We start from the raw sequence: 26,637 nt of genomic DNA, 5'->3' as shown, positions 1-26,637 counted from the left end.
TGTTCCAGCAAAGATCCAAACATCAGGGACCCAAAATAAATTTCACAGTAGGAACAACCAAAATTGAACAAACCACTAACTACACATACTTGGGCTTAAAAATCAGTTCTACGGGAAACTTCAAACTGGCTGTGAATGAACTGAAAGAGAAAGCAAGAAGGGCTTTCTATGCCATCAAAAAATCAATCCAAATAGAAATCCCAATTAGCATTTGGCTCAAAATTTTCAAATCAGTAATTGAACCAATTGCACTCTATGGCAGTGAGGTATGGGGACCGCTAACTCAACAAGAATTTGCAAAATGGGACAAACACCCAATTGAGATCCTACATGCAGAATTCTGTAAAAGTATCCTCCGGACTCAAAGGAAAACAGTAAACAATGCATGCAGGGCGGAACTAGGCCAATATCCATTAATAATCACTATCCAAAAAAGAGCCACCAAATTTTGGAATCACCTACAAATGAGCAATCCCCAATGCTATCACTACGACGCCCTGAAATGCCAAGAGCTGACCATAAAGAAGAATACCCTCAGTCAACTAGTCCTGGGACTCAGTGAAGTAACTACTAACAATACTAACAATAACCAGCCCCAGGACAGTGACAGGGTAACACAAAGAATTCGACCCAACACAATCGTCGCTAAGCAAAAGGAAAAATATCTGACATATTGGGCAGAAACAACAAAAACCCAAAGCAAACTCAATTGCTACTTGGCCCTAAACAGACAATACAACATAGCTGATTACCTGACCATGGTGAAGGATAACAAACTGAGAAGAACCTTGACAAGGTACAGACTTAGCGAACATAGCCTAGCGATCGAAAAAGGCAGACACAGGCAGACCAGGCTGCCAAGAGAGGACAGGATATGCTCTCACTGCAGTCAGGGAGTGGTGGAGACAGAGATGCACTTCCTCACAGCTTGTGGAAAATACCAGGGCATCAGGGAGAATTTCTACCAAAAATTCTCACAAATATGCCCTGATTTCAGAAATCTGAATGACAACCAAAAACTCCCATTCCTACTGGGAGAGGAGAGAAGCTGTATAACACTGGCGGCACACTATGTTACAGCTTGCCATGAACAGAGGGACAACCAGTAAACTAAGAAAAGAATATATATAAACAATGCGAATGTATATTTATACACTCAGGGATATACCTGTTTATACAATGTATGAATAGAACTGCGTTTATGTGCTAAACCATAAATGTATTTTGATGCTTTGGCAACATAAGATGTAACTTATCATGCCAATAAAGCGATTTGAATTGTGAATTGTGAATTGGGTAGATGGAGTTAAGATATAGATCAGCCATGATCTAATTAAATGGCAGAACAGGCTCGAGGGGCTGACCACCTCCTGTTCCGATGGTATGGGTTTCTGGACAGTGATCGGGAGGGGGAACATTAAGTGATTTTTTTTTCCCCTATTCCAAATCAAGGGGCCCTGTAGACAATTGCTGCAGCTCATCCGCCTGAGAATGTTCAAACACATCTTATATGGGTAAAAAGGCAATATCTGACCTACTGCACCACCCAGTCCCAGAGGGGGAAAGGACAGTGTCTGACCCGCTGCACCATCCAATCCCAGAGGGGGAAAGGACAGTGTCTGACCCACCGCACCACCCAGTCCCAGAGGGGGAAAGGACAGTGCCTGACCCACCGCACCACCCAGTCCCAGAGGGGGAAAGGACAGTGTCTGACCCACTGCACCGCCCAATCCCAGAGAGGGGGAAAGGACAGTGTCTGACCCACCGCACCACCCGGTCCCAGAGGGGGAAAGGACAGTGTCTGACCCACTGCACCACCCAGTCCCAGAGGGGGAAAGGACAGTGTCTGACCCACTACACCATCCAATCCCAGAGGGGGAAGGGACAGTGTCTGACCCACTACACCATCCAATCCAAGAGGGGGAAAGGACAGTGGCTGACCCACTACACCATCCAATCCAAGAGGGGGAAAGGACAGTGTCTGACCCACTACACCATCCAATCCCAGAGGGGGAAGGGACAGTGTCTGACCCACTGCACCACCCAGTCCCAGAGGGGGAAAGGACAATGTCTGACCCACTGCACCACCCAGTCCCAGAGGGGGAAAGGACAATGTCTGACCAAATCCTTGTTTTCAGTTATTTTGAGCCATCACATGCAATGATACCCGGAGATAAAACAAGCTCTTTCTCTGTTTGTTTAGGAAGAAATAGAAAACACCCTGAGGTCCCTCCAGGACAGAAGAACCAAGTGCGACGCACTGAAAACAAAATCGGAGAAGTACTTGACAAGATTACAGGTAACAGAATGTGTGATGCAGTGAGGCGCCAGCAGAGGGAGTCCTCTCCCTGGGGAGTCTGCAGTTCTTAAAGTGCATGGGACGATCCAATTACTTGTATGCATCTGCTTAATTAACCCGACCATTTAATGAGCAGAATGCTAATTACATACTTTCCATTTAATGAAACCATTTTTCACAAATTGCCACTCACTGCTGAATACAGTAACGCCAAGCTGGAAAGTGTGTAATAAATCTTGAAGAGTAATCGCACATGATCAGCTTTAATTAATTGTTCATTATTGCTCCACTCTCACCTTTTTCCCCCCCCCTCCTTTCACTGAAGGTGCTGACTCCCGTCGGGCTCCAGTTCCACGAGTGTCACTCGCCCTCCGCTACCTCGCCTAACTGGCCCTGATTCTTTGTGGGCCCCGGCAGGATATTTGGCTGTGGGGGGCATCGCAGCCAATCCCCGAACACATGTAGTTTCCTGCAGTGTCACCGGATGGCGATCATAGGGAGCACTGGCTGATTTCTCCCCTTTCAGAGGGAAGTTGAGGCTGGTGCCAGTTGTGGCAGCTCTACCGCTTGAATGAGAGAGAGAGAGAGAGAGAGAGAGAGAGAGACTTGAGCACAAAATCCAGGCTGACGCACCTGGTGTGGTACTGAGGGAGTGCTGCACTGTCGCAGGTGCCATTTTTCAGATGATCCATTGAACTGAGGCCCCATCTGCCCTCTCAGGTGGATGTAACAGATCCTGCAGGACAGGTAGATAAGGTGGTTAAAAAGGAATATGGGATACTTGCCTACATTAGCCGAGGCATAGAATATAAGAGCAGGGAGGTTATGATGGAGCTGAACAAAATGCTAGTTAGGCCACAGCTGGAATACTGTGTGCAGTTCTGGTCGCCACACTATAGGAAGGATGTGATTGCATTGGAGAGGGTGCAGAGGAGATTCACCAGGATGTTACCTGGGCTGGAGTGCTTCAGCTATGAAGAGACTGGACAGGCTGGGGTTGTTTCCCTTAGATCAGAGAAGGCTGAGAGGGGACCTGATTGAGGTGTACAAAATTATGAGGGGCATAGATAGGGTAGATCGAAAGGAACTTTTCCCCTTTAGTAGAGGGGTCAATAACCAGGGGGCATAGTTTCAAGGTAAGGGGCAGGAGGTTTAGAGGGGATTTGAGGGAAAACTTTTTCACCCAGAGGGTGGTTGGAATCTGGAACTCACTGCCTGAAAGGGTGGTAGAGGCAGGAACCCTCACAACATTCAAGAAGCATTTAGATGAGCACTTGAAACGCTATAGCATACAAGGCTATGGACCAAGAGCTGGAAAATGGGATTAGAATAGACAGGGCTTGATGGCCGGCGCGGACATGATGGGCCGAAGGGCCTTTTTCTGTGCTGTATAACTCCATGACTACTTTGAAGAAGAGTAGGGGGCAGAAGTTTCCCCCCCCCACTGTCCTGGCCAATATTTATCCCATAACCAACATCATTAAAAAAACATTATCTGGTCATTATCACATTGCTGTTTGTGGGAGCTTACTGTGCGCAAATTGGCTGCCGCGTTCCTTGCGTTACAGCAGTGACGTCACTTCAAAAGTACCTCGTCGGCCCTGAAAGGCACGATAGAAATGCAAGTCCGTTCGTTCTTACCCCAGCTCAGATCAGCTAACTTTACCCAACTAGGGGATGGAATATGGGACTTGAGATTTGAAAACAAGTGTGAAAGAGCTGTTCAATTAGTTCCACTCGGGGACTCGGGGGGGGGAGCCAGTGAAAATCGGCAAGGACTGGGGGTGATGCTGGATATGGGTGAAGGGGCTCTCCTGCGTTGGAGTTGATTGTAGCCCGGTGCCCGCGTAGTGGGCAAGCAGAGTGCTGGAGAAGTCAAGCCTGGAGTGACCCAGGGCGTAAATGAGGGTTTCTGCAGTGGCGGAGGTGAGGTAGGGGTGGAGACGGAGGTGGAGTCTGGGCCATCGATAGGACGTGGGTGTGAAGCTCGGCTGGGGGAGTCGAGCAGGGCACCCCAGGGTGGGCACCGTCTGGAGCGAGCGGGCGGATGGGATCGAATTGGGGGGACCACAGGCACCATTTGTGGAAGAAGATAAACAGTGCATCTTTGGTGATGCCAATGTTAAGTGGGAGAAGCCGCTGGTTCATCCACAACAGGTGGCCAGGCGGTGGAAAGATACAGCAATGGACAGGGAGTTGAGGGTGGTGGAAGAGAGGTGCCTGAGGGTTGGGGGGGCGGAATAGATAACAACAATAAGTGAGGGGCAAGTAGATGAGGGACACAGAATATTCCAGGGCACATGAGGGTGAGAGAATAACGCTGGGTGTATAGAAAGAGAGAACGGGGTGTGCCAATACCATAAGATACATGAGGGGGTTGAGAGAATAGCGGGAAGTACACAGGAGTAAGAGAATAACAGCAGGTACTTGGGGTGCAGTAGATAATGTGGGGTACGTGAGGGGCAGAGAAAAACATCGGCGACATGAGAGTTAGGGAATAACATGGGGTGCACAAGGAGCTGAGTGAAATAATATGGGGTACACGGGACACCAAGGTGATGATATGAGGGGCCGAGGGAATAACACGAGGGGGCTCATTCTAACCTTGGGTGAGAGTGTAAAGTGGGCGATGGGGAATTGGCTTTAATATCAATTTAATTTCGAACTGACTTCAGTGGAAAGGAAATGCTGCGGCTAATGGATTTCCATGCAGGCAAATGTGAGGTCATCCACGTTCGACCTAAAAAGGATAGAACAGGGCACTTTCTAAATGGTGAAAAGCTAAAAACAGTGAAGGTCCAAAGAGATTTGAGGGGTCCAGGTACATTAAAATGTCATGAACAGGTACGGAAAATAATCAAAAAGGCTAATGGGATGCTGGCCTTCATACAGGTACACTATCCCTTATCCGAAAGCCTTGGGACCAGCTGAGTTTCGCTTTTCGGAATTTTGCGGATTTCAGAAGGTATTATTATAAGACTGGGAAATTTGTATTTAATATAAATTTTAAAAGTTCAGGCTACCTCTTGCGACTGTTCCGTGTCTCATTCCCCTTCCTGCTTCTCTGGAAAGCCGGATATCGGCTGACTCCTACTAAGCTGGCCCGCAAATCAGGTCGGGGGTCGGGTGGGGGCGGGGGGAGAAAAGAATATTGGACGGGCCGCGGTTCAGGTCGGGGGTGGGGGGGTCGTCGGGGGTCGGTGGGGGGGAGAAAAGAATATCGGACGGGCCGCGGTTCGGTTCGGGTCGGGGTGGGGGGGGGGGGGAGAAAAGAATATCGGACGGGCCGCAGGTCGGGTCGGGGGCGGGGGGAGAAAAGAATATCGGACGGGCCGCGGTTCGGGTCGGGTCGGCGGCGGGGGGGGAGAAAAGAATATCGGACGGGCCGCTGCAGCTATCGGGCGGGCCGCTGTATTGTTGGGTTCACTCTCCCGGTACCTCCTTCACACTGCCCGGCTCGGCCTGCAATCTCCTACCCAGGAGGGAACTCTGTGACCCTCTGCCCTGCTCAGCGTAAGTCGTGCGCCACTCTGGTCATGTCGTGCGCACGACTTACGCTGAACGAAAAAACTTTCGGTTTTTAGAGGTTTTCGGAAGTTCGGATAAAGGATAGTCTACCTGTATCAAGAGGACTAGAATACAAGGGGGTAGAAGTGATGCTGCAACTATACAAAACCCTGGTTAGACCACACCTGGAGTCTTGTGAGCAGTTCTGGGCACCACACCTTCGGAAGGATACATTGGCCTTGGAGGGAGTGCAGCGTAGATTTACCAGAATGATATGCAAACTCCAAGGGTTAAATTACAAGGAGAGATTACACAAACTAGGGTTGTATTCCCTAGAATTTAGAAGGTTAAGGGGTGATCTAATCTAAGTTTTCAAGATATTAAGGGGAACTGTTGGGGTAGATAGAGAGAAACTATTTTCGCTGGTTGGGGATTCTTGGACTAGGGGACATAGTCTAAAAATTAGAGCCAGACCTTTCAGGAGTGAAATTAGGAAACACTTCTACACACAAAGGGTGGTAGAAGTTTGGAATTCTCTTCCGCAAACAGCAATTGATGCTCGATCAATTGTTAATTTTATATCGGAGATTGATAGATTTTTGTTAACCAAAGGTATTGAGGGACATGGGCCAAAGGCGGGTGTATGGAGTTAGATCACAGATCAGCCATGATCTCAATGAATGGCGGAGCAGGCTCGAGGGGCTAAACGGCCTCCTCCTGTTCCTATATTACTAAATGCGGCTGTTGTGTATGACGGGCAGTTAATTCCATACTGCCCATTTTACACCGTTGTCCCTGAGAGGTTGCCAGGAAGAACATGGGCGCCTGAGAGAGTCTAGAAATTAATATAGGGTACATGGCGGGAGATAAAGGGTGGTCTAGCGAACTCCTGACTCCCCATTCTGTAAACAGTTGCCCAGCTGTTGGCAATGCACTAATTCGTTGCGCCACTTTGTGTGATGTCTACTGCAGGACTGGGCGCGGCAGACGGAGTCTCAGATCAAGAACTCGTTCCGTAAGCTCCACGTCTACCTGAACGATGAGGAGAGCTGCCTGATCCAGCAGATCCGGCAGGAGGAACGGGAGTCCAGCCGCAAGCTCCAGAGCATGACCGAGGATCTGTTCCAGGAGTTGACTGCCCTGCGGAATAACATCCAAGAAATCGAGAGGCAGATGAAGGACAGTGTTCTCAATCTGAAGGTGAGGTTGGCCTGGTGTTAATAAGGGAACTCCGCAATGGTTGGGCTCCTTCAGCCTCCAAATTGCGTACATTTACGGACCCTGCCTTTGCTCATCTGCCGCTGAAACCCCTCATCCAGGCCTTTTTTACCTCGAGACTCGACTGTTCCAACGCTCTCCTGGCTGATCTCCCACCTTGCAGCCTCCGTAAACTTACGGTCAATCCAAAACTCGGCTTCCCGTATCCCAACTCACGTCAACTCCCATTTCCCCCATCACCCCGTGCTCGCTAACCTACACTGGCTCCCGGTCCGGCAACGCCTCGATTTTTAAAATTCTCATCCTTGTTTTCAAATCCCTTCCATGGCCTCGTCACCTCATTATCTGTAGGACCTCCTCCAACCCTCCGAGATATTTCCGCTCCTCCACTTCTAGCCTCCTGAGCATCCCCGATTTTAATCGCTCCACCATTGGCGGCCGTGCCTTCAGCTGCCTGGGCCCTAAGCTCTGGGATTCCCTGCCTAAACCTCTCCGCCTCTCTCTCCTACTTTTAAGACGCTCCTTAAAACCGAAGTGTCAGCTGTGGCTCATTGGGTAGCACACTTGCCTCTGAGTCAGAAGGTTGTGGGTTCAAGTCCCACGCCAGGGACTTGAGCACATAAATCTACGCTGACACACTCCAGTGCAGTGCTGAGGGAGTGCTGCAGTGTCAGAGGTGCCGTCTTTTGAATGAGACGTTAAACCGAGCTCTCTCAGGTGGACGTGGCATATTTCAAAGACGAGCAGGGGAGTTCTTCCCAGTGGCCTGGCCAATATTTATCCCTCAATCGACAACAAAACAACAGATTATCTGGTCATTATCACAATGCTCTTTGTGGGAGCTTGCTGTGCGCAAATTGGCTGCTGCGTTTCCCACATTACAACAGTGACTACACTCCAAAAAGTACTTCATTGGCTGTAAAGCACTTTGAGATGTCCGGTGAAGGGCTTTCTTGCCTCTTTGACCAAGCTTTTGGTCACCTGTCCTAATATCTACTTATGTGGCTCGGTGTCAAATTTTGTTTGATCGTTTGATAATGAAGCATTTTGGGATGTTTTACTACGTTAAAGGTGCTATATAAATGCAAGTTGTTGTTGTGCACGGTCACATGCAAGGTTTTGGTCTTCATGAGTCTTGTAGGCGCGCGCCTTGAAACCACAGCAGCGGGAGGGTAGGGGAATAATTGTAAAACTCCCGGCATGATTAAAGAAATGGGCGAACATAGGGAGAAGGCAAAAGAGAGTGAAGAAATTAAGTAGGAGCCAAAGTTGCTGGAGATTAGGGGGCAAGAATTTCTGCAGGGATCTCCCAATCTCCTGCCATATTTTTCAGCCGGAAGATTGGCAGAATCTCTGAGAAAATGGGGTAAATGAGCCCTTTACGGCATTTCTCCGGGGCTGAGGGGGTGGAGTTCTGCCAATGTTATGGCACGAGATCAGGAGAATTCCCCCTTCCACATCTCCCCCTCCCCAAAATTCCAAGTGAGGGATTGCAACAAATATGTATTTATCAAAAGGTGAAAAGTTTCTCTAAATATACGCAGGGCGTGACAAAGGAAACAGATGGGCCTTGAGTGGGACGTGACAACAAAAGGCCCAGCCATTGCAGACATCCTTAATAACTTCCTCGCACCAGTGATTGCAAATTAATCTGAGGATTGCACGCCACCCCCGCCCCCCCTGGCCTCGCGTACAGGGTTACAATTTAAAGGGCAAGAGGAACAAAAGACATAAGGCATGGGTTGCCAGCGGAAAAGATCGAGGAATTTCAAGCGCAAGTTACGCCCCGCGCAGCTCGAGCTTCCGTGATCAATTACGCTGGTTTAAGCAACCTCGCGCTACAAAACTGGCCACGCCCCGAGATCCAATTAATCAACGTGATGAGTTTCCGCTAAAAAGAACCAGAGGCGACATTGAGAGGAAGAAAATTTATGCAGCGAGTTGTTATGATCTGGAATGCGCTGCCTGAAAGGGCGGTGGGAGCAGATTCAATAGTAACTTTCGAAAGGGAGTTGGATAAATACCTGAAGGGGAATAAATTTGCATGGCCCTTCGAGGGGGCTCTAAAAATTCAGCATTTTTTTTTAAAGGCGCAAAGGCACTATTAGGCACTTTAAAAGAAAAAGTTTTTAAATATTAAAAAATATTGGCCCAGAATTTGCGGTGGGGAATGATGATGAGCTCTCCGCATTGGCCGTCGTTATCCCTCCGAAACTGACCGCAACGTCAGGATTTGGCGCACGCGCATCTAAACGAGGAAGTCCCGATGTTGCGGTCAGTCATTCACTGCTCCGACACGGGCTGCGCTGTGGACCCTCCCCGCCTCCACCAGCCCATAGCCGGTAATCAGTGAGATCAGTAAAACTGACAAAAACTTGGGCTTTTCCACGCTAATATCACTGTAGAATACCCCAGTCAATGTTCAGCCTTGTTGGAATAAGTGTAACTGGGGTTTTAACTGCGTACTGACTGCGAAACTACCGTTCTAAGAACATAAAAAATAGGAGTGGGAATAGACCACTTGGCCCCTCGAGCCTGCTTCGTCATTCAATGAGATAATGGCTGATCTTGGGCTCAAAGCCACTTCCCAGCCCGCTCCCCATAACCCTTCACTCCCTTATCTTGCAAAAATCTGTCTCTCTCCACCTTAAATGTATTTAATGACCCAGCCTCCACGGGTCTCTGGGGCAGAGAATTCCACAGATTTACGATCCTCTGAGAGAAGAAATTCCTCCTCATCTCAGTTCTAAAAGGGCGACCCTTTATTCTGAGACTGTGCCCCCGAGTTCTAGATTTCCCCATGAGGGGAAACATCCTCCCTGCATCTACCTTGTCGAGCCCCCTCAGTATCTTATATGTTTCGATAAGATCACCTCTCATTCTTCTAAATTCCAATGAGTATAGGCCCAGCCTGCTCAACCTTTCCTCATAAGTCAATCCCCTCATCTCTGGAATTAACCTAGTGAATCGTCTCTGAACTGCCTCCAATGCAAGTATATCCTTCCTTAAATAAGGAGACCAAAACTGTACGCAGTACTCCAGGTGTGGTCTCACCAATACCCTGTACAGTTGTAGCAGGACTTCCCTGCTTTTATACTTTAACCTTTTATACTTCTGACCCTGAAAAGCTAATTTTTATATCTGTGGAGTGTCAAATTTCTCCTTTTTTTTAAAAAAAAAAAATTTTTTTTAATTTAAAAGTTTGTTCATGATATTTCAGCTTCTACCTTAATCCCCATGTGAAAGTCCCAATCTTTATTTCGCTCTCTGTAACATTTTTAAAAATTCCAGATAAAAGCAGTTTCTCTTTGCCTGGTTTGCTGGCTGAGAATTCTTCAGTGTGATTGGCTGCTTCGACAGCTTGTTGATGTCACTGCAGCTCTTCGCTGGGAATCCCCTGTTCACAGCACTGCGATCAATTGCACATCGAAAAGGGCAAACTTCTCACCACAGAGATCGCCGCTGACTGCAAATGACGTGCCATTTAATTTACTCAGAAACCAGTGTTATTAGTAAATTAGTAAATGGTTCTATCAAGTCCATGTTCAGTTATTTAAAATCGGGTTACTCACCGGTAGTGGGCTGACATTCTTGATAAAAATGCTGATTTTTTTGTGATAAACTCATTTTCAGCTGTATTAATAAAATTGCGCCAGGTTATCACTCTTAAACACATCAAGGAATATTCATTATTGCAAGGGGGAAAAATAAACAATTACATTCTAAAACGCTGCCCGATTGCGTTGGTTCATGGAACATAAGAATTAGGAGCAGGAGTCGGCCATTCAGCCCCTCAAGCCTGCTCCGCCATTCAATAAGATCATGGCTGATCTTCTACCTCATCTCCACTTTCCTGCACTATCCCCATATCCCTTGATTCCCTTAATATCCAAAAATCTATCGATCTCTGTCTTGAATATACTCAACGACTGAGCCTCCACAGCTCTCTGGGGTGGAGAATTCCAAAGATTCACCACCCTCTGAGTGAAGAAATTTCTCCTCATCTCAGTCCTAAATGGCCAACCCCTTATTCTGAGACTGTGACCCCTGGTTCTAGACTACCCAGCCAGGGGGAAACATCCTCCCTGCATCTACCCCAATGAGCCCTGTAAGAATTGTGTGTTTCAACGAGAATGGAAGATTTTACGTTTGTGATTAAGCAAATGAGTTTGAGCGTAAACTTGGACCATAACTTCACTTCGGAAAACTAGGGCAATTTCGAGCCCAATTTGCGCCCAGATTGCCGATTGCGCCCAAAGTGGACGCTCTACCCCATAGAAATGGCCTACAAAGTTCTGATAAGTGGCCATAGGATACTGAAGGGAGCAAGACCCTGTCAGACATCATAATGGAGTATTAAAGGAGGTGGCAAACTGAAATTGGGGAGTGGGCCAAGGGACTAGACGTTGGAGAGCCAATTTATAAAACCCACCAAACCATAGACCTGTGAGTTTGACATCAGTGGGTGGGTAAAATAATAGAAAGCATCGAGAGAGAGAGAGAAAATAGTGAGACTTGAAAGTGGTGGTCTCTACATTGGGGAGACCAAACGCAGATTGGGTGACCGCTTTGCGGAACACCTCCGTTCAGTCCGTAAGGGTGACCCCGAGTTTCCGGTCCCCTGTCACTTTAATTCTCCGCTCCACTCCGAATCTGATCTCTCTGTCCTCGGCCTCTTACACTGTTCCAATGAAGCTCAACGTAAGCTCGAGGAACAGCACCTCGTCTTTCGATGAGGCACTTTACAGACTTCTGAATTCAACATCGAGTTCAACAATTTCAGACAATAACCCCCACCTCCCCCATTTTTTCAGGCGGCTGTTGATGATTCTGCCATCCCCATTTGCAACATTTTCTCCCTCCTGAGTTCAATCCTAGCACAGGCTGGGCCTTCAGTTCCTTCCCCCCCCCCCCCGCCCCCTTTCCCTGCCTCTGCACCTGCTTCAAACCTGTTACATCTCCAACTTTTACCAGTTCTGACCAAGGGTCCCAGACCTGAAACGTTAACTCTGTTTCTCTCGCCACGGATGCTGGCCTGCTGAGTGTTTCCAGCATTTTCTGTTGTTATTTTGGATTGATAGGTGGCAGGTCTTGCTTGACAAATCTCTTTGGGCATATAACTGAGTTAGTCAACAAGGGAGCTTAGTAGGTTTAATCTACCTAAGATTTTAGCAAAATCTTTATTGGAAGATTGAAGTGGGTAACTGGTTGAGTCAGGATGAAATGGGTAGTTAATGAGAGAACGAAAGAAAGACTTCCATCTTTATAGCATCTTTCACGACCACTGGACGTCCCAAAGCGCTTTACAGCCAATGAAGTACTCTTTTTTTTTTTAAGTGTAGTCGCTGTTGTAAATGTAGGAAACGCGGGCAGCCAATATGCGCACAGCAAGCTCCCACAAACAGCAATGTGATAATGACCAGATAATCTGCTATAGTGATGTTGGTTGAGGGATAAATATTGGCCAGAACACCGGGGAGAACTCCTCTGTTCTTCTTCGAAATAGTGCCGTGGGATCTTTTACGTCCATCTGAGAATTCAGACAGGGCCTCGGTTTAACATCTCATCTGAAAGACGGTACCTCCGACAGTGCAGCGCTCCCTCAGCACTGCACTGGGAGTGTCAGCCTATACTTTTGCGCTCAAGTCTCAGGAGTGGGACTTGAACCCACAACCTTCTGACTCCGAGGCGAGGGTGTTACTCACTGAGCCACTGACTGACCTGAGGGAGCAGTATCTACTTGGAAAGAGCTGACTTATGGGGTATCTCTCAGGGGTTGGTTCTGAGGCCATTGTTGTTTCGATGCATATTAATGTATTGGAGGCGGGGATGGTTACAAAGCTCTCCAAGTTGGCCGGTGATACCAACTTGGGAAGGGTCGTAAATAGTACGAAAACATCCGTAGAGGGATTGGGAGATTGGTCCAGAAAGTGGGAGATGCTGTGCACTGTAAAGAATTGCAAACTCTTCATGGAACATGAAGAACAGTCTGCAGGAAATGGCACAGGAGGGGGATTGGGTTGGCAGGCGGTGCAGGAGGTGTGGGTGCGAAGGGCTTCAGTAGCAAGCCCTCATAAACCATCAGCAAAATGTGCAGCGGTGGTGAAAAAGGCAAATGGGATCTTTGGATGCGTAGCTCAAGGGGTAGAGTGCAGGTCCCAGGGCGTTTGTGCAAGGCATTGCTCCAGCCCAGCTTGAGTGTTGTGTGCAGGCCTGGGCACTGTACCCCAGGGCGACATCCCGGCCTTGGCGAGAGTACAAGGAAGGGTGACCAAGTTGATGAATGGGAATGGGCACTTGAGTTTTTTTTAATTCATTTTTATGGGATGTGGGCGTTGCTGCAAGGCCAGCATTTGTTGCCCATCCCTAATTGCCCTCGAGAAGGTGCCGGTGAGCCGCATTCTTGAACCGCTGCAGTCCGTGTGGTGAAGGTACTCCCACAGTGCTGTTAGGGAGGGAGTTCCAGGATTTTGACCCAGTGATGATGAAGGATCGGCGATATACTTCTAAGTCAGGATGGTGTGTGACTTGCAGGGGAACTTGGAGGTGGTGGTGTTCCCACGCGCCTGCTGCCCTTGTCCTTCTAGGTGGAAGAGGTTGCGGGTTTGGGAAGTGCTGCTGAAGAAGCCTTGGCGAGTTGCTGCAGTGCATCTTGTAGATGGTACACACTGCAGCCACGGTGCGCCGGTGGTGGAGGGAGTGAATGTTTAAGGTGGTGGATGGGGTGCCAATCAAGTGGGCTGCTTTGTCCTGGATGGTGTCGAGCTTCTTGCGTGTTGTTGGAGCTGCACTCATCCAGGCAAGTGGAGAGTATTCCGTCACACTCCTTACTTGTGCCTTGTAGATGGTGGAAAGGCTTTCGGGAGTTAGGAGGCGAGACACTTGTCGCAGAATACCCAGCCTCTGACCTGCTCTTGTTACCACAGTATTTATGTGGCTGGTCCAGTTAAGTCTCTGGTCAATGGTGATCTCCAGGATGTTGATGGAAGGAAAGACTATGGGGTGGACTTTAGTCTTCACTGCCTGGGCAGGATTGCGGTAGAGCAGATCGCCCGTCCGTTTTAGAGCCTGCCTGATTTTAATTCTATGGATTTCGATGGAGTAAAAATCAGACGGGTTCTATGCAGGCCAGATAGTCCACTGCACGAGAGCGGCACTCAGGCAATGAAGTCGAAAATTTACCCCTTTTGGTACCAGGGATGTTTAAACAAAGGCAGATTGGGGGTGGTCCTATTGAGGTGTTTTAGATCTTCTGGGCAGTAGATAAACTGGATCCCAGAGAGCTGTTCAATAATAGGACATGCGTTCAAACGTAAACGAGAAAAGATGGATGCACAACTAACGTAAAACAGCCTAAATTTTCCAGTAGGCACTTATTTTGTTGCCGGTGTTAAAATGTAACCCTGGTTCCCTGACCTGTACCCCCAGCCCCAGCAAGCGTGGCTCCCCACTCTGGAGCCCTGATTTTAACCCAACGCGTCCGGCAGGAACGGGCCAAGTTCGGGTGAGAGGCCCGGTTTACATCCTGTTGAAGTCAGCGGAGCGTGAAATCGGACCGGGAGTAAAACGGTTGTCCGCCCCATGAGGCTAAAATCGGGCCTCCCCAGTGGGGAGCCAGGCTTGCCTGGAGGGTGGGTTTGGGGATTCAACCTGAATGTGTAAATATTCGCAGTGCCCGTGTTTTATCCATGACATTACCCTGTACAACTTCTAAACTTGTCCCCTCTCCCATTCCCTCTCTCTCCCCTCTCCCATTCCCTCGCTCTCCCCCCTCCGATTCCCTTGCTCTTTGACTCGGTGATCCTGTGCTCCCCGGCACTAACTGAGGTCTTTTGTTTCTTTTACAGGGCCTAAAGGACATACAAGTAAGGTAAGTACGCCCTGGCAGATGAAGAGAAGTGTGAAGTGATGCATTTTGATCGGAAGAATGAGGAGAGTCAATACGAACTAAATGCTGCAATTTTAAAAGGGGTGCAGGAACAGAGGGACCTGGGGGTGTACGTACACAAGTCGTTTAAGATGGCAGGACAAGTTGCGAAGGCTGTTAAAAAAGCCTATGGGATCCTTGGCTTTATTAATACAGGCATAGAGTACAGAAGCAAGGAAGTTGTGCTAAACTTTATAAAACACTGGTTAGTCCTCAGCTGGAGCACTGTGTCCAATTCTGGGCACCACACTTTAGGAAGGATGTCAAGGCCTTACAGAGGCTGCAGAAGAGATTTACTAGAATGGTACCAGGGATGAAGGACTTCAGTTATGTGGAGAGACTGGAGAAGCTGGTGTTGCTCTCCTTAGAACAGAGAGGATGAAAGGAGATTTGACAGAGGTGTTCAAAATCATGAAGGGTTTTGATGGAGTAAATCTGGAGAAACTGTTCCCAGTGGCAGAAGGGTCGGTAACCAGGGGACACAGATTTAAGGTGATTGGCTAAAGAACCAGAGGCGACATTGAGAGGAAGAAAATTTACGCAGCGAGTTGTTGTGATCTGAAATGCGCTGCCTGAAAGGGCGGTGGAAGCAGATTCAATAGTAACTTTCAAAAAGGAGTTGGATAACTACTTGAAGGGGAATAAATTTGCAGGGCTATGGGGAAATCTGCTGCCGTGAGTGGGACTAATAGGATGGGATTTTCAAAGAGCCGGCACAGGCACGGTGGGCTGAATGGCCTCCTTCTGTGCTGTGGTTCTATGATTGTGTGCGGCTCTGTATTCCCTCCCCAATACTCCATTGAGAAACCCAGATACAGAGAGAATGCCGACAGTGCATGAATCCTCCGAGGTTGGAAAGAGTGGGAGGGGTGGGGAAGATGAGGTAAATCCAGCTCAACATTGGGCGTGGGGGTAGATGAAAGCATCTCCTTGGGTCATGTCCTCAAACTCTGCTCCCTCGTCTCCAGGCCACTGTCTCAGCTACAACTAGAGTCTTCACAACCTCAGTGTCTTGTTTGACCCGCGCCTCGTATCTTCTCCATCATCAAGACCTCCACCTCTGTGATGTTGCCCAGCTCCGTCCCAACTTCAGTCCCTCGTACCTGTCTCCCATCACCTCCAGACTTGACTACTCCAATCCTCTCCTTGCCGGCCTTCCTCCTTCCGCCCTCCATAAACTCCAATTTGTCCACGACTCCGCTGCAAGCCTAGTCCCACACTAAACCCTGATTGTAACCATCACTCAGGCCCCTGCGCCGAAGAGAACAAGGCATGTGGGGTGGGTGGGGGGTAGGTGCGGGGTGATACGCTTATCAATTACTCCATAAAAGGCGATGAATTAGGAAGGTAATGAAAAGGCTTTTATTAACTAAAGAACCGAGCATGCCTCTCGTGGACGACTGGTTCCAAGAAGGAAGTGGGTTGCCGAAACACCCACCTTTATACCTGGTCATGTGGGCGGAGCCAGCTGAGGCATGCATTGGTACACAGCGCCAACCAGAGGTAACAATATGCAATAACAGTGGTTTACCACACGGGGAAAGAGCGGGGGGGTGGGGGGGACTAATGGGATAGCTCTACCAAAGAGCCGGCACTGGCACAATGGGCTGAATGGCCTCCTGTGCTGTATCATTCCATGATTGTGTGTGGCCCTCTATCCCTCCCCAATACTACATGGTGAAACTCAGATACAGAGAGAATGTCGAAAGTGCATGAATCCACCAATGTTGGAAAGAGATGGGGGGAGGAGAGAAGCTCCCTCCAGCCTCCGCTCCACCGCTGACTCTTGCTCTCCTTTTCCTCTCTCTCTGGGCCGTCAACAACTCTTGTCCTTTCTTGCTCAGTTCTGGCATCTTTGTCTCCCCACCCCCCTGCTCCGCTGCCCCTTGAGGCTCCTGCCACGTGCGCCATTTCAACAGGCCCACTCTGTGCAGCGTGCTGGGCCCTCTAGGTGGTGGAAGTCGCGGGTTTGGGAGGTGTTGTCGAAGAAGCCATGGCGAGTTACTGCAGTGCATGCTGTGGATAGGACCCACCATAGGAGTAAGGATGAAATAGAGATGAGTGGAGCTGTGACAGACAGATCGAAGGTTAGAGGTCAGCGAGGGTTCACTCATCAGATGACTGGACGTTTCGCATCTAAGAGTGCAAGCGAGATGTGAGAACAGCCTCTCGAGATACAGGAGCAGGGAATGTTCCACCAGACTGCAGCTGAAGAAAACAATGTGACATTTGACGGGTTCAGAAGATTGAGAGACTTTTGTTAGGTGAGGGCATCAAGGGATATGGAGCAAAGGCGGGTAAGTGGGATTGAGGTGCAGATCAGCCATGATCTAATTGAATGGCTGAACAGGCTCGAGGGGCTGAATGGCCTCCTCCTGTTCCTACGTTCCTAGAATTGTGGCATTACACTTAACCCATCCGGTTGCCAACTTGCCATTTAGGACTGAGATGAGGAGACATTTCTTCACTCAGAGGGTGGTGAATCTTTGGAATTCTCTACCCCAGAGGGCTGTGGAGGCTCAGCCGTTGAGTATATTCCAGATCGAGATGGATAGATTTTTGAATATTAAGGAAATCAAGTGATATGGGTGACGGAAGAAAACTTGGTCTAAGCGTTAAACAAAGCTTTAATCAACTGTTTTACAACATGGAGGTCTAGTTGTGTCCTTCACTAGTCCCTGTTAAGAATGTCCTGCACAAGCTGGGCCCGTGCCCGAGTATTTATACTCTCCCTGGACAGTGCCACCTGCAGGCCGCTCAGTTGATTCATGTCAATGGGGATAGAGCAGGAAAGTGGAGATGAGGTAGAAGATCAGCCATGATCTTATTGAATGGCGGAGCAGGCTCGAATTCTTATGTTCTTATGTTGTCTTGCAGACTGGCCTGCACTCTGCCCACCCCGGTACTGATCATGCACAAGGTGCCGTTTGGGAAGTTTTCGGGACCCATGGAATACAGGGTGTGGAAAAAGCTGAGGAGGCTCCTGGATACAGGTGGGTGATGCGTGAGCGGAGCGGCAGAGTGAGTGACAGGGCTTCGTAGCCTCCCTTCCTTTAGAGAGGTGACAATTGGCAGTCTGATTGCGAGATTGTTCCCAACCGACTGGTTTTGTTGAATAGCCAGGGGCTTTGCTTTGGCAACACGTTTGGTATGTTGCATTAAAAGAAGGCAGAGTTAATCAGGATAAAGATCCTGTTGAATAGTGCAGCGGTAAATTGCCACAGGGCTCTGACAATGGCCAGGAACAAAGCTGAGGAAATGTGATACAAAAGGCTGCACCCAGTGCCTCACTCGGGTCGACACACTGCCCAGTGTGGTAATGAACCAGAAAGAGCAGGAAAATCCCAGGGTTCTGTGCTCGGTTAAGCTGGTCCCAGCTGAGGGCAGCATTACCGGCACAAAGTTCCCCTGAAAAGGGAATATCAGCCAGAGCTTCTGTATCAGTGTTGGCCGTGGCTTGGTGAGCAGCACTGTCACCTGAGTCAGAAGGTCGTGGGTTCAAGTCCCACTCCAGAGACTTGAGCACAAAAATCTGGGCTGACACTCCAGTACAGTGCTGAGGGAGCGCCGCACTCACAGAATCACAGAAACCCCACAATGCAGATAGAGGCCATTTCGGCCCATCGAGCCTGCACCGACACATATCCCACCCGATCCCCGTAACCCCTACACCAACACATATCCCACCCTATCCCCGTAACCCCACGTATTTAATCCCCCTAACACTAAGGGTCAATTTATCATAGCCAATCAACCTAACCCGCACATCTTTGGACTGTGGGAGGAAACCGGAGCACCCGGAGGAAACCCACGCAAACACGGAGAGAATGTGCAAACTCCACACAGACAGTCACCCGAGGCCAGATTCGAACCCGGGTCCCTGGTGCTGTGAGGCAACAGTGCTAACCACTATGCCACTGTGCTGCTCCTGTCGGAGGTGCTGTCTTTCAGAGGAGACGATAAACTGTCTGCTCTCTCATGTGGATGTAAAAGATTCCTTAACACTCTTGCGGTAGAAGAGCAGGGGGGTTCTCCCCGGTGTCCTGGCCAATATTTATCCCTCAACGTGTTTGCGTGGGTTTCCTCCGGGTGCTCCGGTTTCCTCCCACAGTCCAAAGATGTGCGGGTTAGGTTGATTGGCTATGATAAATTGACCCTTAGTGTTAGGGGGATTAAATACGTGGGGTTACGGGGATAGGGTGGGATATGTGTTGGTGTAGGGGTTACAGGGATTGGGTGGGATATGTGTCGGTGCAGGCTCGATGGGCCGAAATGGCCTCTATCTGCACTGTGGGGTTTCTGTGATTCTGTGAACCAACAGCATTAAAAAACAGATATAACCACAGAAAATGCTGGAAAAACTCAGCAGGTCAGGCAACATCCGTGGAGAGAAATTTGAGTTGACGTTTCGGGTCGAAACCCTTCTTCAAAACTGAAAAGAAAAGAAAATAGATCGAAGGCAAGACTGCGATCGAACAGAAGAAGAAAAAGAGACAATAAAAGGTATTCCTTTTTCACCATGGACGTACAATCCCTCTACACCTCCACCCCCCACCAGGATGGCCTGAGGGCGCTCCGCTTCTTCCTTGAACAGAGGCCCGTCCAGTCCCCATCCACCACCACCCTCCTCCGCCTGGCTGAACTTGTTCTCACATTGAACAACTTCTCCTTTAACTCCACTCATTTCCTCCAAATCGAAGGTGTTGCTATGGGTACGCGCATGGGTCCTAGCTATGCCTGCCTTTTCGTGGGCTATGTGGAACAATTTTTGTTCCAGTCCTACTCAGGTCCCCTCCCTCACCTCTTTTTCCGATACATTGATGACTGTATCGGTGCCGTTTCCTGCTCTCGCCCTGAACTAGACAATTTCATTCACTTTCCCTCCAATTTCCACCTTCACATGGTCCATCTCTGACTCTTCCCTTCCCTTCCTCGACTTCTCCGTCTCCATCTCTGGGGATAGGCTATCGACCAATATTCACTACAAGCCCACTGACTCCCACAGCTACCTGGACTACACTTCCTCCCACCCCGCCTCCTGTAAGGACTCTATTCCATTCTCCCAGTTTCTCCGTCTCCGCCGTATCTGCTCCGACGATGCCACCTTCCACACCAGTGCTTCCGACATGTCTTCCTTTTTCCGCAACCGAGGATTCCCCTCTACCGTGGTCGACACGGCCCTCGACCGTGTCCGTTCTATCTCCCGCACTTCTGCCCTCACCCCTGCCCCTCCCTCCCGGAACCACGATAGGGTTCCCCTTGTCCTCACCTTTCACCCCACCAGCCTCCACAATCAACGGATGATCCTCCGCCATTTCCGCTACCTCCAAAGTGATCCCACCACCAAACACATTTTCCCCTCCCCTCCCCTTTCAGCATTCCGTAGGGACCGCTCCCTCCGAGACACCCTAATCCACTCCTCTATCACCCCAAACAGTCCTTCCCTTTCGCCTGGCACCTTCCCGTGCAAGCGCAGGAGATGTAACACCTGCCCCTAGACCTCCCCCCTTCCCACTGTCCAGGGCCCCAAACACCCCTTCCAGGTGAAACAGCGATTTACTTGTACTTCTCGCAATTTAGTATACTGTATTCGCTGCTCACGATGCGGTCTCCTCTACATTGGGGAGACCAAACGCAGATTGGGTGACCGCTTTGCGGAACACCTCCGTTCAGTCCGTAAGGGTGACCCCGAGCTTCCGGTGGCCTGTCATTTTAATTCACCGCTCCATTCCCACTCGGACCTCACCGTCCTTGGCCTCTTGTATTGTTCCACGGAAGCTCAACGTAAACTTGAGGAACAGCACCTCATCTTCTGATTAGGCACTCTGCAGCCTTCCGGACTCAATATCGAATTCAACAATTTCAGATCATAACCTCGGCCCCTATTACTTTTTTACTTATAACTTTTTCCACCCCTTTGTTTTGGTTCCTCCTTTTCCCCCCCCCCCCGCCCCCCATCCTTTCCTTTTGTTTCTCTCTCCCACCTGGCAGCTGTCTCTTACCTACCAGTACACTTCACACCTAATCTCAGCTGCCTTTTGTCTCCACGGGCCTATTACCATCTCGCCTGGCTTCGAATACCTTTTATTGTCTCTTTTTTACTTCTTTTGTTCGATCGCAGTCTTGCCTTCGATCTATTTTATTTTCTTTCCAGTTTTGAAGAAGGGTTTTGACCCGAAACGTCAACTCAAATTTCTCTCCACGGATGTTGCCTGACCTGCTGAGTTTTTCCAGCATTTACTGTTGTTATTTCGGATTTCCAGCATCTGCAGTATTTTGTTATCGCATTAAAAAAAAGATTATGTGGTTATTATCACATTGCTATTTGTGGGACCTTGCTGTGCGCAAATTGGCTGCTGCGTTTCCAACATTACAACACCCCAAAAAAGTACTTCATTGGGGTGGCCTGAGGTGGTCAAAGTGGCTATATAAATGCAGGTTCTTGCTTGCGTTCTTTCTTTCAAATCACTTGACTCCCATTGGGAAGTGCATGTGTTCAGGATCCAGATGTTGGATGTTGGGCAGGATCAGGCACTGATGCCCTCACAGCTGATAAGCCACCTGACACTTAGGCCTTGATATTTGTGGGAAGCCAGGGAGCGAGCGGAGGCGACATCAGCGGCCGAGAAAGACGGAGGTCCTGTTCAACTTAAAGGAAGTTTTTTGTTTTTTCAAGTATATATCCAATTCTCTTCAAGTCTCTCAGACCAGGGGGCTGCAGGGGGGGTCACTCTCACAGTCCGGGGGGGAGGGGGTCACTCTCACAGTCCGGGGGGGGGGGAGGGGTCACTCTCACAGTCCGGGGGGAGGGGTCACTCTCACAGTCCGGGGGGGGGAGGGGTCACTCTCACAGTCCGGGGGGGAGGGGTCACTCTCACAGTCCGGGGGGGGTGGGAGGGTCAATCTCTCAGTCCGGGGGGGGGAGGGGTCACTCTCACTCTCTCCGGGGGGGGGGGAGGGGTCACTCTCACAGTCCGGGGCATGGGGAGGGGTCACTCTCACAGTCCGGGGCGTGGGGAGGGGTCACTCTCACAGTCTGGGGGGGGGGGGGAGGGGTCACTCTCACAGTCCGGGGGGGGAGGAGTCACACTCTCTTGGGGGGGGGGGGGGGGAGGGGTCACTCTCACAGTCCGGATGGGGGGGAGGGGTCACTCTCACAGTCCGGGGGGTGAGGGGTCACTCTCACTCTCCGGGGTTGGAAGGGTCACGCTCATAGCCTGGAGGGGGGAGGGGTCACCCTCACTCTCCGGGGGGGAGGGGGTCACTCTCCGGGGTGGGGGGGGGGAGAGGGGTCACTCTCTCTCCGGGAGGAGGGGTCACTCACAGTCCGGTGGGGGGGGAGGGGTCACTCTCACAGTCCGGGGGGGGGGGGAGGGGTCACTCTCACAGTCCGAGGGGGGGGGGGGGGAGGGGTCACTCTCACAGTCCGGGGGGGGTGCGGAGAGGGGTCACTTTCACTTTCCGGGGGGGGGAGGGGTCACTCTCTCCGGGGGTGAGGGAGGGGTCACTCTCACTCTCCTGGGCGCGGGAGGGGTCACTTTCACAGTCCGGGGGTGGAGCGGTCACTCTCTCAGTCCGGGGGGGGGAGGGGTCACTCTCTCAGTCCGGGGGGGGGCGTGGTCAATCTCACAGTCCGGGGGGGAGGTGTCACTCTCACAGTCCGGGGGGGGGAGGGGTCACTCTCACTCTCCGGTGGGGGAAGGGTCACTTTCACAGTCCGGGGGGGGGAAGGGTCACTCTCACTCTCCGGGTGTGGGAGGGGTCACTCTCACAGTCCGGGGGGGGAGGGGAGGGGTCACTCTCCGGTGGGGGGAGGGGTCACTCTCTCAGGCCGGTGTGGGGGGGGGGGAGGGGTCACTCTCACAGTCCAGGGGGGGAGGGGTCACTCTCACTCTCCGGGGGGGGGGAGGGGTCACTCTCCCTCTCCCGGGGGGGGAGGGGTCACTCTCACAGTCCGGGGTGGGGGAGGGGTCACTCTCGCAGTCCGGTGGGGGAGGGGTCACTCCGGGGGTGGGGGAGGGGTCACTCTCTCACAGGCCGGGGGGGGGGGGGGGAAGGGGTCACTCTCGCAGTCCGGTGGGGGAGGGGTCACTCTCCGGGGGGGGAGGGGGTCACTCTCACAGTCCGGGGGGGGGGGCGGAGGGGTCACTCTCACAGCCCGGTGGGGGGGGAGGGGTCACTCTCTCAGTTCGGGGGGGGAGGGGTCACTCTCACGGTCCGGTGGGTGGGGGGGGGGAAGGGGTCAATCTCACTCTCCGGGGGGGGAGGGGTCACTCTCTCAGTCCGGGGGGGGGGGAGGGGTCACTCTCACTCTCCGGGTGGGGGGGAGGGGTCACTCTCACAGTCCGGTGGGGAGGGGTCACTCTCACACTCCGGGGTGGGGAGGGGTCACTCTCACAGTCCGGGGGGGGAGGCAGAGAGAGAGAGGGAGGCGGCGGCGGAGAGAGCTAGCGAGAGGGAGGCGGCGGCGGAGAGAGCGAGCGAGAGGGAGGCGGAGAGAGCGAGCGAGAGGGAGGCAGAGGCAGAGCGAGCGAGAGGGAGGCGGAGGCAGAGAGGGTGAGCGAGAGGGAGGCGGAGGCAGAGAGAGCGAGCGAGAGGGAGGCGGAGGCAGAGAGAGAGAGCAAGCGAGAGGGAGGCGGAGGCAGAGAGGGTGAGCGAGAGGGAGGCGGAGGCAGAGAGAGCGAGCGAGAGGGAGGCGGAGGCAGAGAGAGCGAGGGAGGCGGAGGCAGAGAGAGCGAGAGGGAGGCAGAGGCAGAGGGGGGAGGCAGAGGCAGCGAGAGGGGTGGAGGCAGAGGCAGCGAGGGGGTGGAGGCAGAGGCAGCGAGGGAGGGAGGCAGAGGCAGCGAGGGGGGGAGGCAGAGGCAGCGAGGGGGGGAGGCAGAGGCAGCGAGGGGGGGAGGCAGAGGCAGCGAGGGGGGGGAGGCAGAGAGAGGGGGGGAGGCAGAGGCAGAGCGAGGGTGGGGGAGGCAGAGGCAGCGAGGGGGGGAGGCAGAGGCAGCGAGAGGGGGGGAGGCAGAGGCAGCGAGAGGGGGGGAGGCAGAGGCAGCGAGGGGGGGAGGCAGAGGCAGCGAGAGGGGGGGAGGCAGAGGCAGCGAGGGGGGGAGGCAGAGGCAGCGAGGGGGGGAGGCAGAGGCAGCGAGGGGGGGAGGCAGAGGCAGCGAGAGCGGGGGAGGCAGAGGCAGCGAGGGGGGGGAGGCAGAGGCAGCGAGGGGGGGGGGAGGCAGAGGCAGCGAGGGGGGGGAGGCAGAGGCAGCGAGGGGGTGAGGCAGAGGCAGCGAGGGGGGGAGGCAGAGGCAGCGAGAGGGGGGGAGGCAGCGAGGGGGGGGAGGCAGAGAGGGGGGGGAGGCAGAGAGGGGGGGGAGGCAGAGAGAGGGGGGGAGGCAGAGGCAGAGCGAGGGTGGGGGAGGCAGAGGCAGAGCGAGGGTGGGAGGCAGAGCGAGGGTGGGAGGCAGAGGCAGCGAGGGGGGGAGGCAGAGGCAGCGAGGGGGGGAGGCAGAGGCAGCGAGAGGGGGGGAGGCAGAGGCAGCGAGAGAGGGGGGAGGCAGAGGCAGCGAGGGGGGGAGGCAGAGGCAGCGAGGGGGGGGAGGCAGAGGCAGCGAGGGGGGCGGAGGCAGAGGCAGCGAGGGGGGGAGGCAGAGGCAGCGAGGGGGGGAGGCAGAGGCAGCGAGAGGGGGGGAGGCAGCGAGAGGGGGGAGGCAGAGAGAGGGGAGGGGGGAGGCAGAGAGAGGGGGGGAGGCAGAGGCAGAGCGAGGGTGGGGGAGGCAGAGGCAGAGCGAGGGTGGGGGAGGCAGAGGCAGCGAGGGGGGGGAGGCAGAGGCAGCGAGGGGGGGAGGCAGAGGCAGCGAGAGGGGGGGAGGCAGAGGCAGCGAGGGGGGGGAGGCAGAGGCAGCGAGGGGGGGAGGCAGAGGCAGCGAGAGGGGGGGAGGCAGCGAGAGGGGGGAGGCAGAGAGAGGGGAGGGGGGAGGCAGAGAGAGGGGAGGGGGGAGGCAGAGAGAGGGGGGGAGGCAGAGGCAGAGCGAGGGTGGGGGAGGCAGAGGCAGAGCGAGGGTGGGGGAGGCAGAGGCAGCGAGGGGGGGGGAGGCAGAGGCAGCGAGGGGGGGAGGCAGAGGCAGCGAGAGGGGGGGAGGCAGAGAGAGGGGGGGAGGCAGAGGCAGAGCGAGGGGGGGGGAGGCAGAGGCAGCGAGGGGGGGGAGGCAGAGGCAGCGAGGGGGGGAGGCAGAGGCAGCGAGAGGGGGGAGGCAGAGGCAGCGAGGGGGGGGAGGCAGAGGCAGCGAGGGGGGGAGGCAGAGGCAGCGAGGGGGGGGAGGCAGAGGCAGCGAGGGGGGGAGGCAGAGGCAGCGAGGGGGTGGAGGCAGAGGCAGAGAGGGGGAGGCAGAGGCAGCGAGGGGGGGCAGAGGCAGCGAGGGGAGGGAGGCAGAGGCAGCGAGGGGGGGAGGCAGAGGCAGCGAGGGGGGGAGGCAGAGGCAGCGAGAGGGGGGGAGGCAGCGAGAGGGGGGGGAGGCAGAGAGGGGGGGAGGCAGAGGCAGCGAGGGGGGGAGGCAGAGGCAGCGAGGGGGGGAGGCAGAGGCAGCGAGAGGGGGGAGGCAGAGGCAGCGAGAGGGGGGAGGCAGAGGCAGCGAGGGGGGGGAGGCAGAGGCAGCGAGGGGGGGAGGCAGAGGCAGCGAGGGGGGGGAGGCAGAGGCAGCGAGGGGGGCGGAGGCAGAGGCAGCGAGGGGGGGAGGCAGAGGCAGCGAGAGGGGGGGAGGCAGAGGCAGCGAGGGGGGGGAGGCAGAGAGAGAGAGGGAGGCAGAGAGGGAGGGAGGGAGTGAGAGAGAGAGAGAGAGAGAGAGGCAGAGGCAGAAAGGGGGGAGAGAGAGAGAGACAGTGTAAGGGGCTTTCTCCGATACCGGTCCCCTGTTACAGTTCTTGGACGTCAGGATTTATAAGAACAAAATACACACGGCACAGGGTTTTGGCTCAACCTTTGATTCATTTGTTTATTGAACACACACAATTACTTCTCCAGTATAAATCCCTACGATTTATATCAGGCTAACAACCCCAAAATACAACCCCCTACGCAAGGGTCATTTGCATCGACACAATATGAAACAGTTAAACCCATCCGCGATTTGACTGAGTCTGGGTAACTTTATATGTAACAATCACAAAGCCCTTATTGTGACCTGACAGAAACGCACAAACTTACTCAGACTCAATCATAAAAGCCCCCTCGATGACTTGGCTGAAACATACAATCACCACTCCCGATTGGCTGTCTCTTGGAGTTGATTGTAGGCCCGAATCTTTCTGTTCGCTGTTCTGCTGTTGGCTTCCCACACTGTCTTCGAAGTGATCTTACTTTAAACCAAAACCAACCTTCAGTATTTCCTGGCCCCGTCTGAGCGTACGATTCATTTCAAAATGTGTGAATTCTTCCTGGTGTTGCCCATTGATGTGAGATATCTTTTTGACAATGCAACCCTCCCAAAGTGACATCATGTGCGAAGTTGTAGGTTTCTGTTAGCATTCGTATTCAAAAGGTTCGAGGCCCGGCCCATTGTCTAGGCCTGCACTGAAACTAGTTATTCGGGGGCCATGGTCTAAGGTGGATAATGTAACCCCTTAAGGTAAATGAATATGCAAATGTTCTTGTATCTTCCCTTTAAATTCATATATTAGATTGTCTGTGATCCAGTCTCTTGAA

At 52.6% G+C, this 26,637-nt stretch overlaps 1 protein-coding gene across 1 annotated transcript in view; it reads left to right on the top strand.

Annotated features, from left to right (window-relative positions):
• The window catches only part of LOC147095853 (E3 ubiquitin-protein ligase TRIM39-like), a 41,678-nt gene that overhangs the window by 7,093 nt on the left and 7,948 nt on the right, over positions 1-26,637 (top strand). The window contains exons 2-5 of the mRNA XM_085974853.1: positions 2,204-2,299; positions 6,779-7,006; positions 14,872-14,894; positions 17,829-17,944. Coding sequence (XP_085830979.1) covers positions 2,204-2,299; positions 6,779-7,006; positions 14,872-14,894; positions 17,829-17,944 — 463 coding nt within the window. The remainder of the gene's footprint in view (positions 1-2,203; positions 2,300-6,778; positions 7,007-14,871; positions 14,895-17,828; positions 17,945-26,637) is intronic.

Source organism: Somniosus microcephalus, unplaced genomic scaffold (genome assembly GCF_052327205.1).
Source record: "Somniosus microcephalus isolate GS21.2 unplaced genomic scaffold, FLI_Smic_1.0 unresolved_chr1, whole genome shotgun sequence".
Lineage (NCBI taxonomy): Eukaryota > Metazoa > Chordata > Chondrichthyes > Squaliformes > Somniosidae > Somniosus > Somniosus microcephalus.
This window is presented reverse-complemented; position numbering and strand designations above follow the sequence as displayed.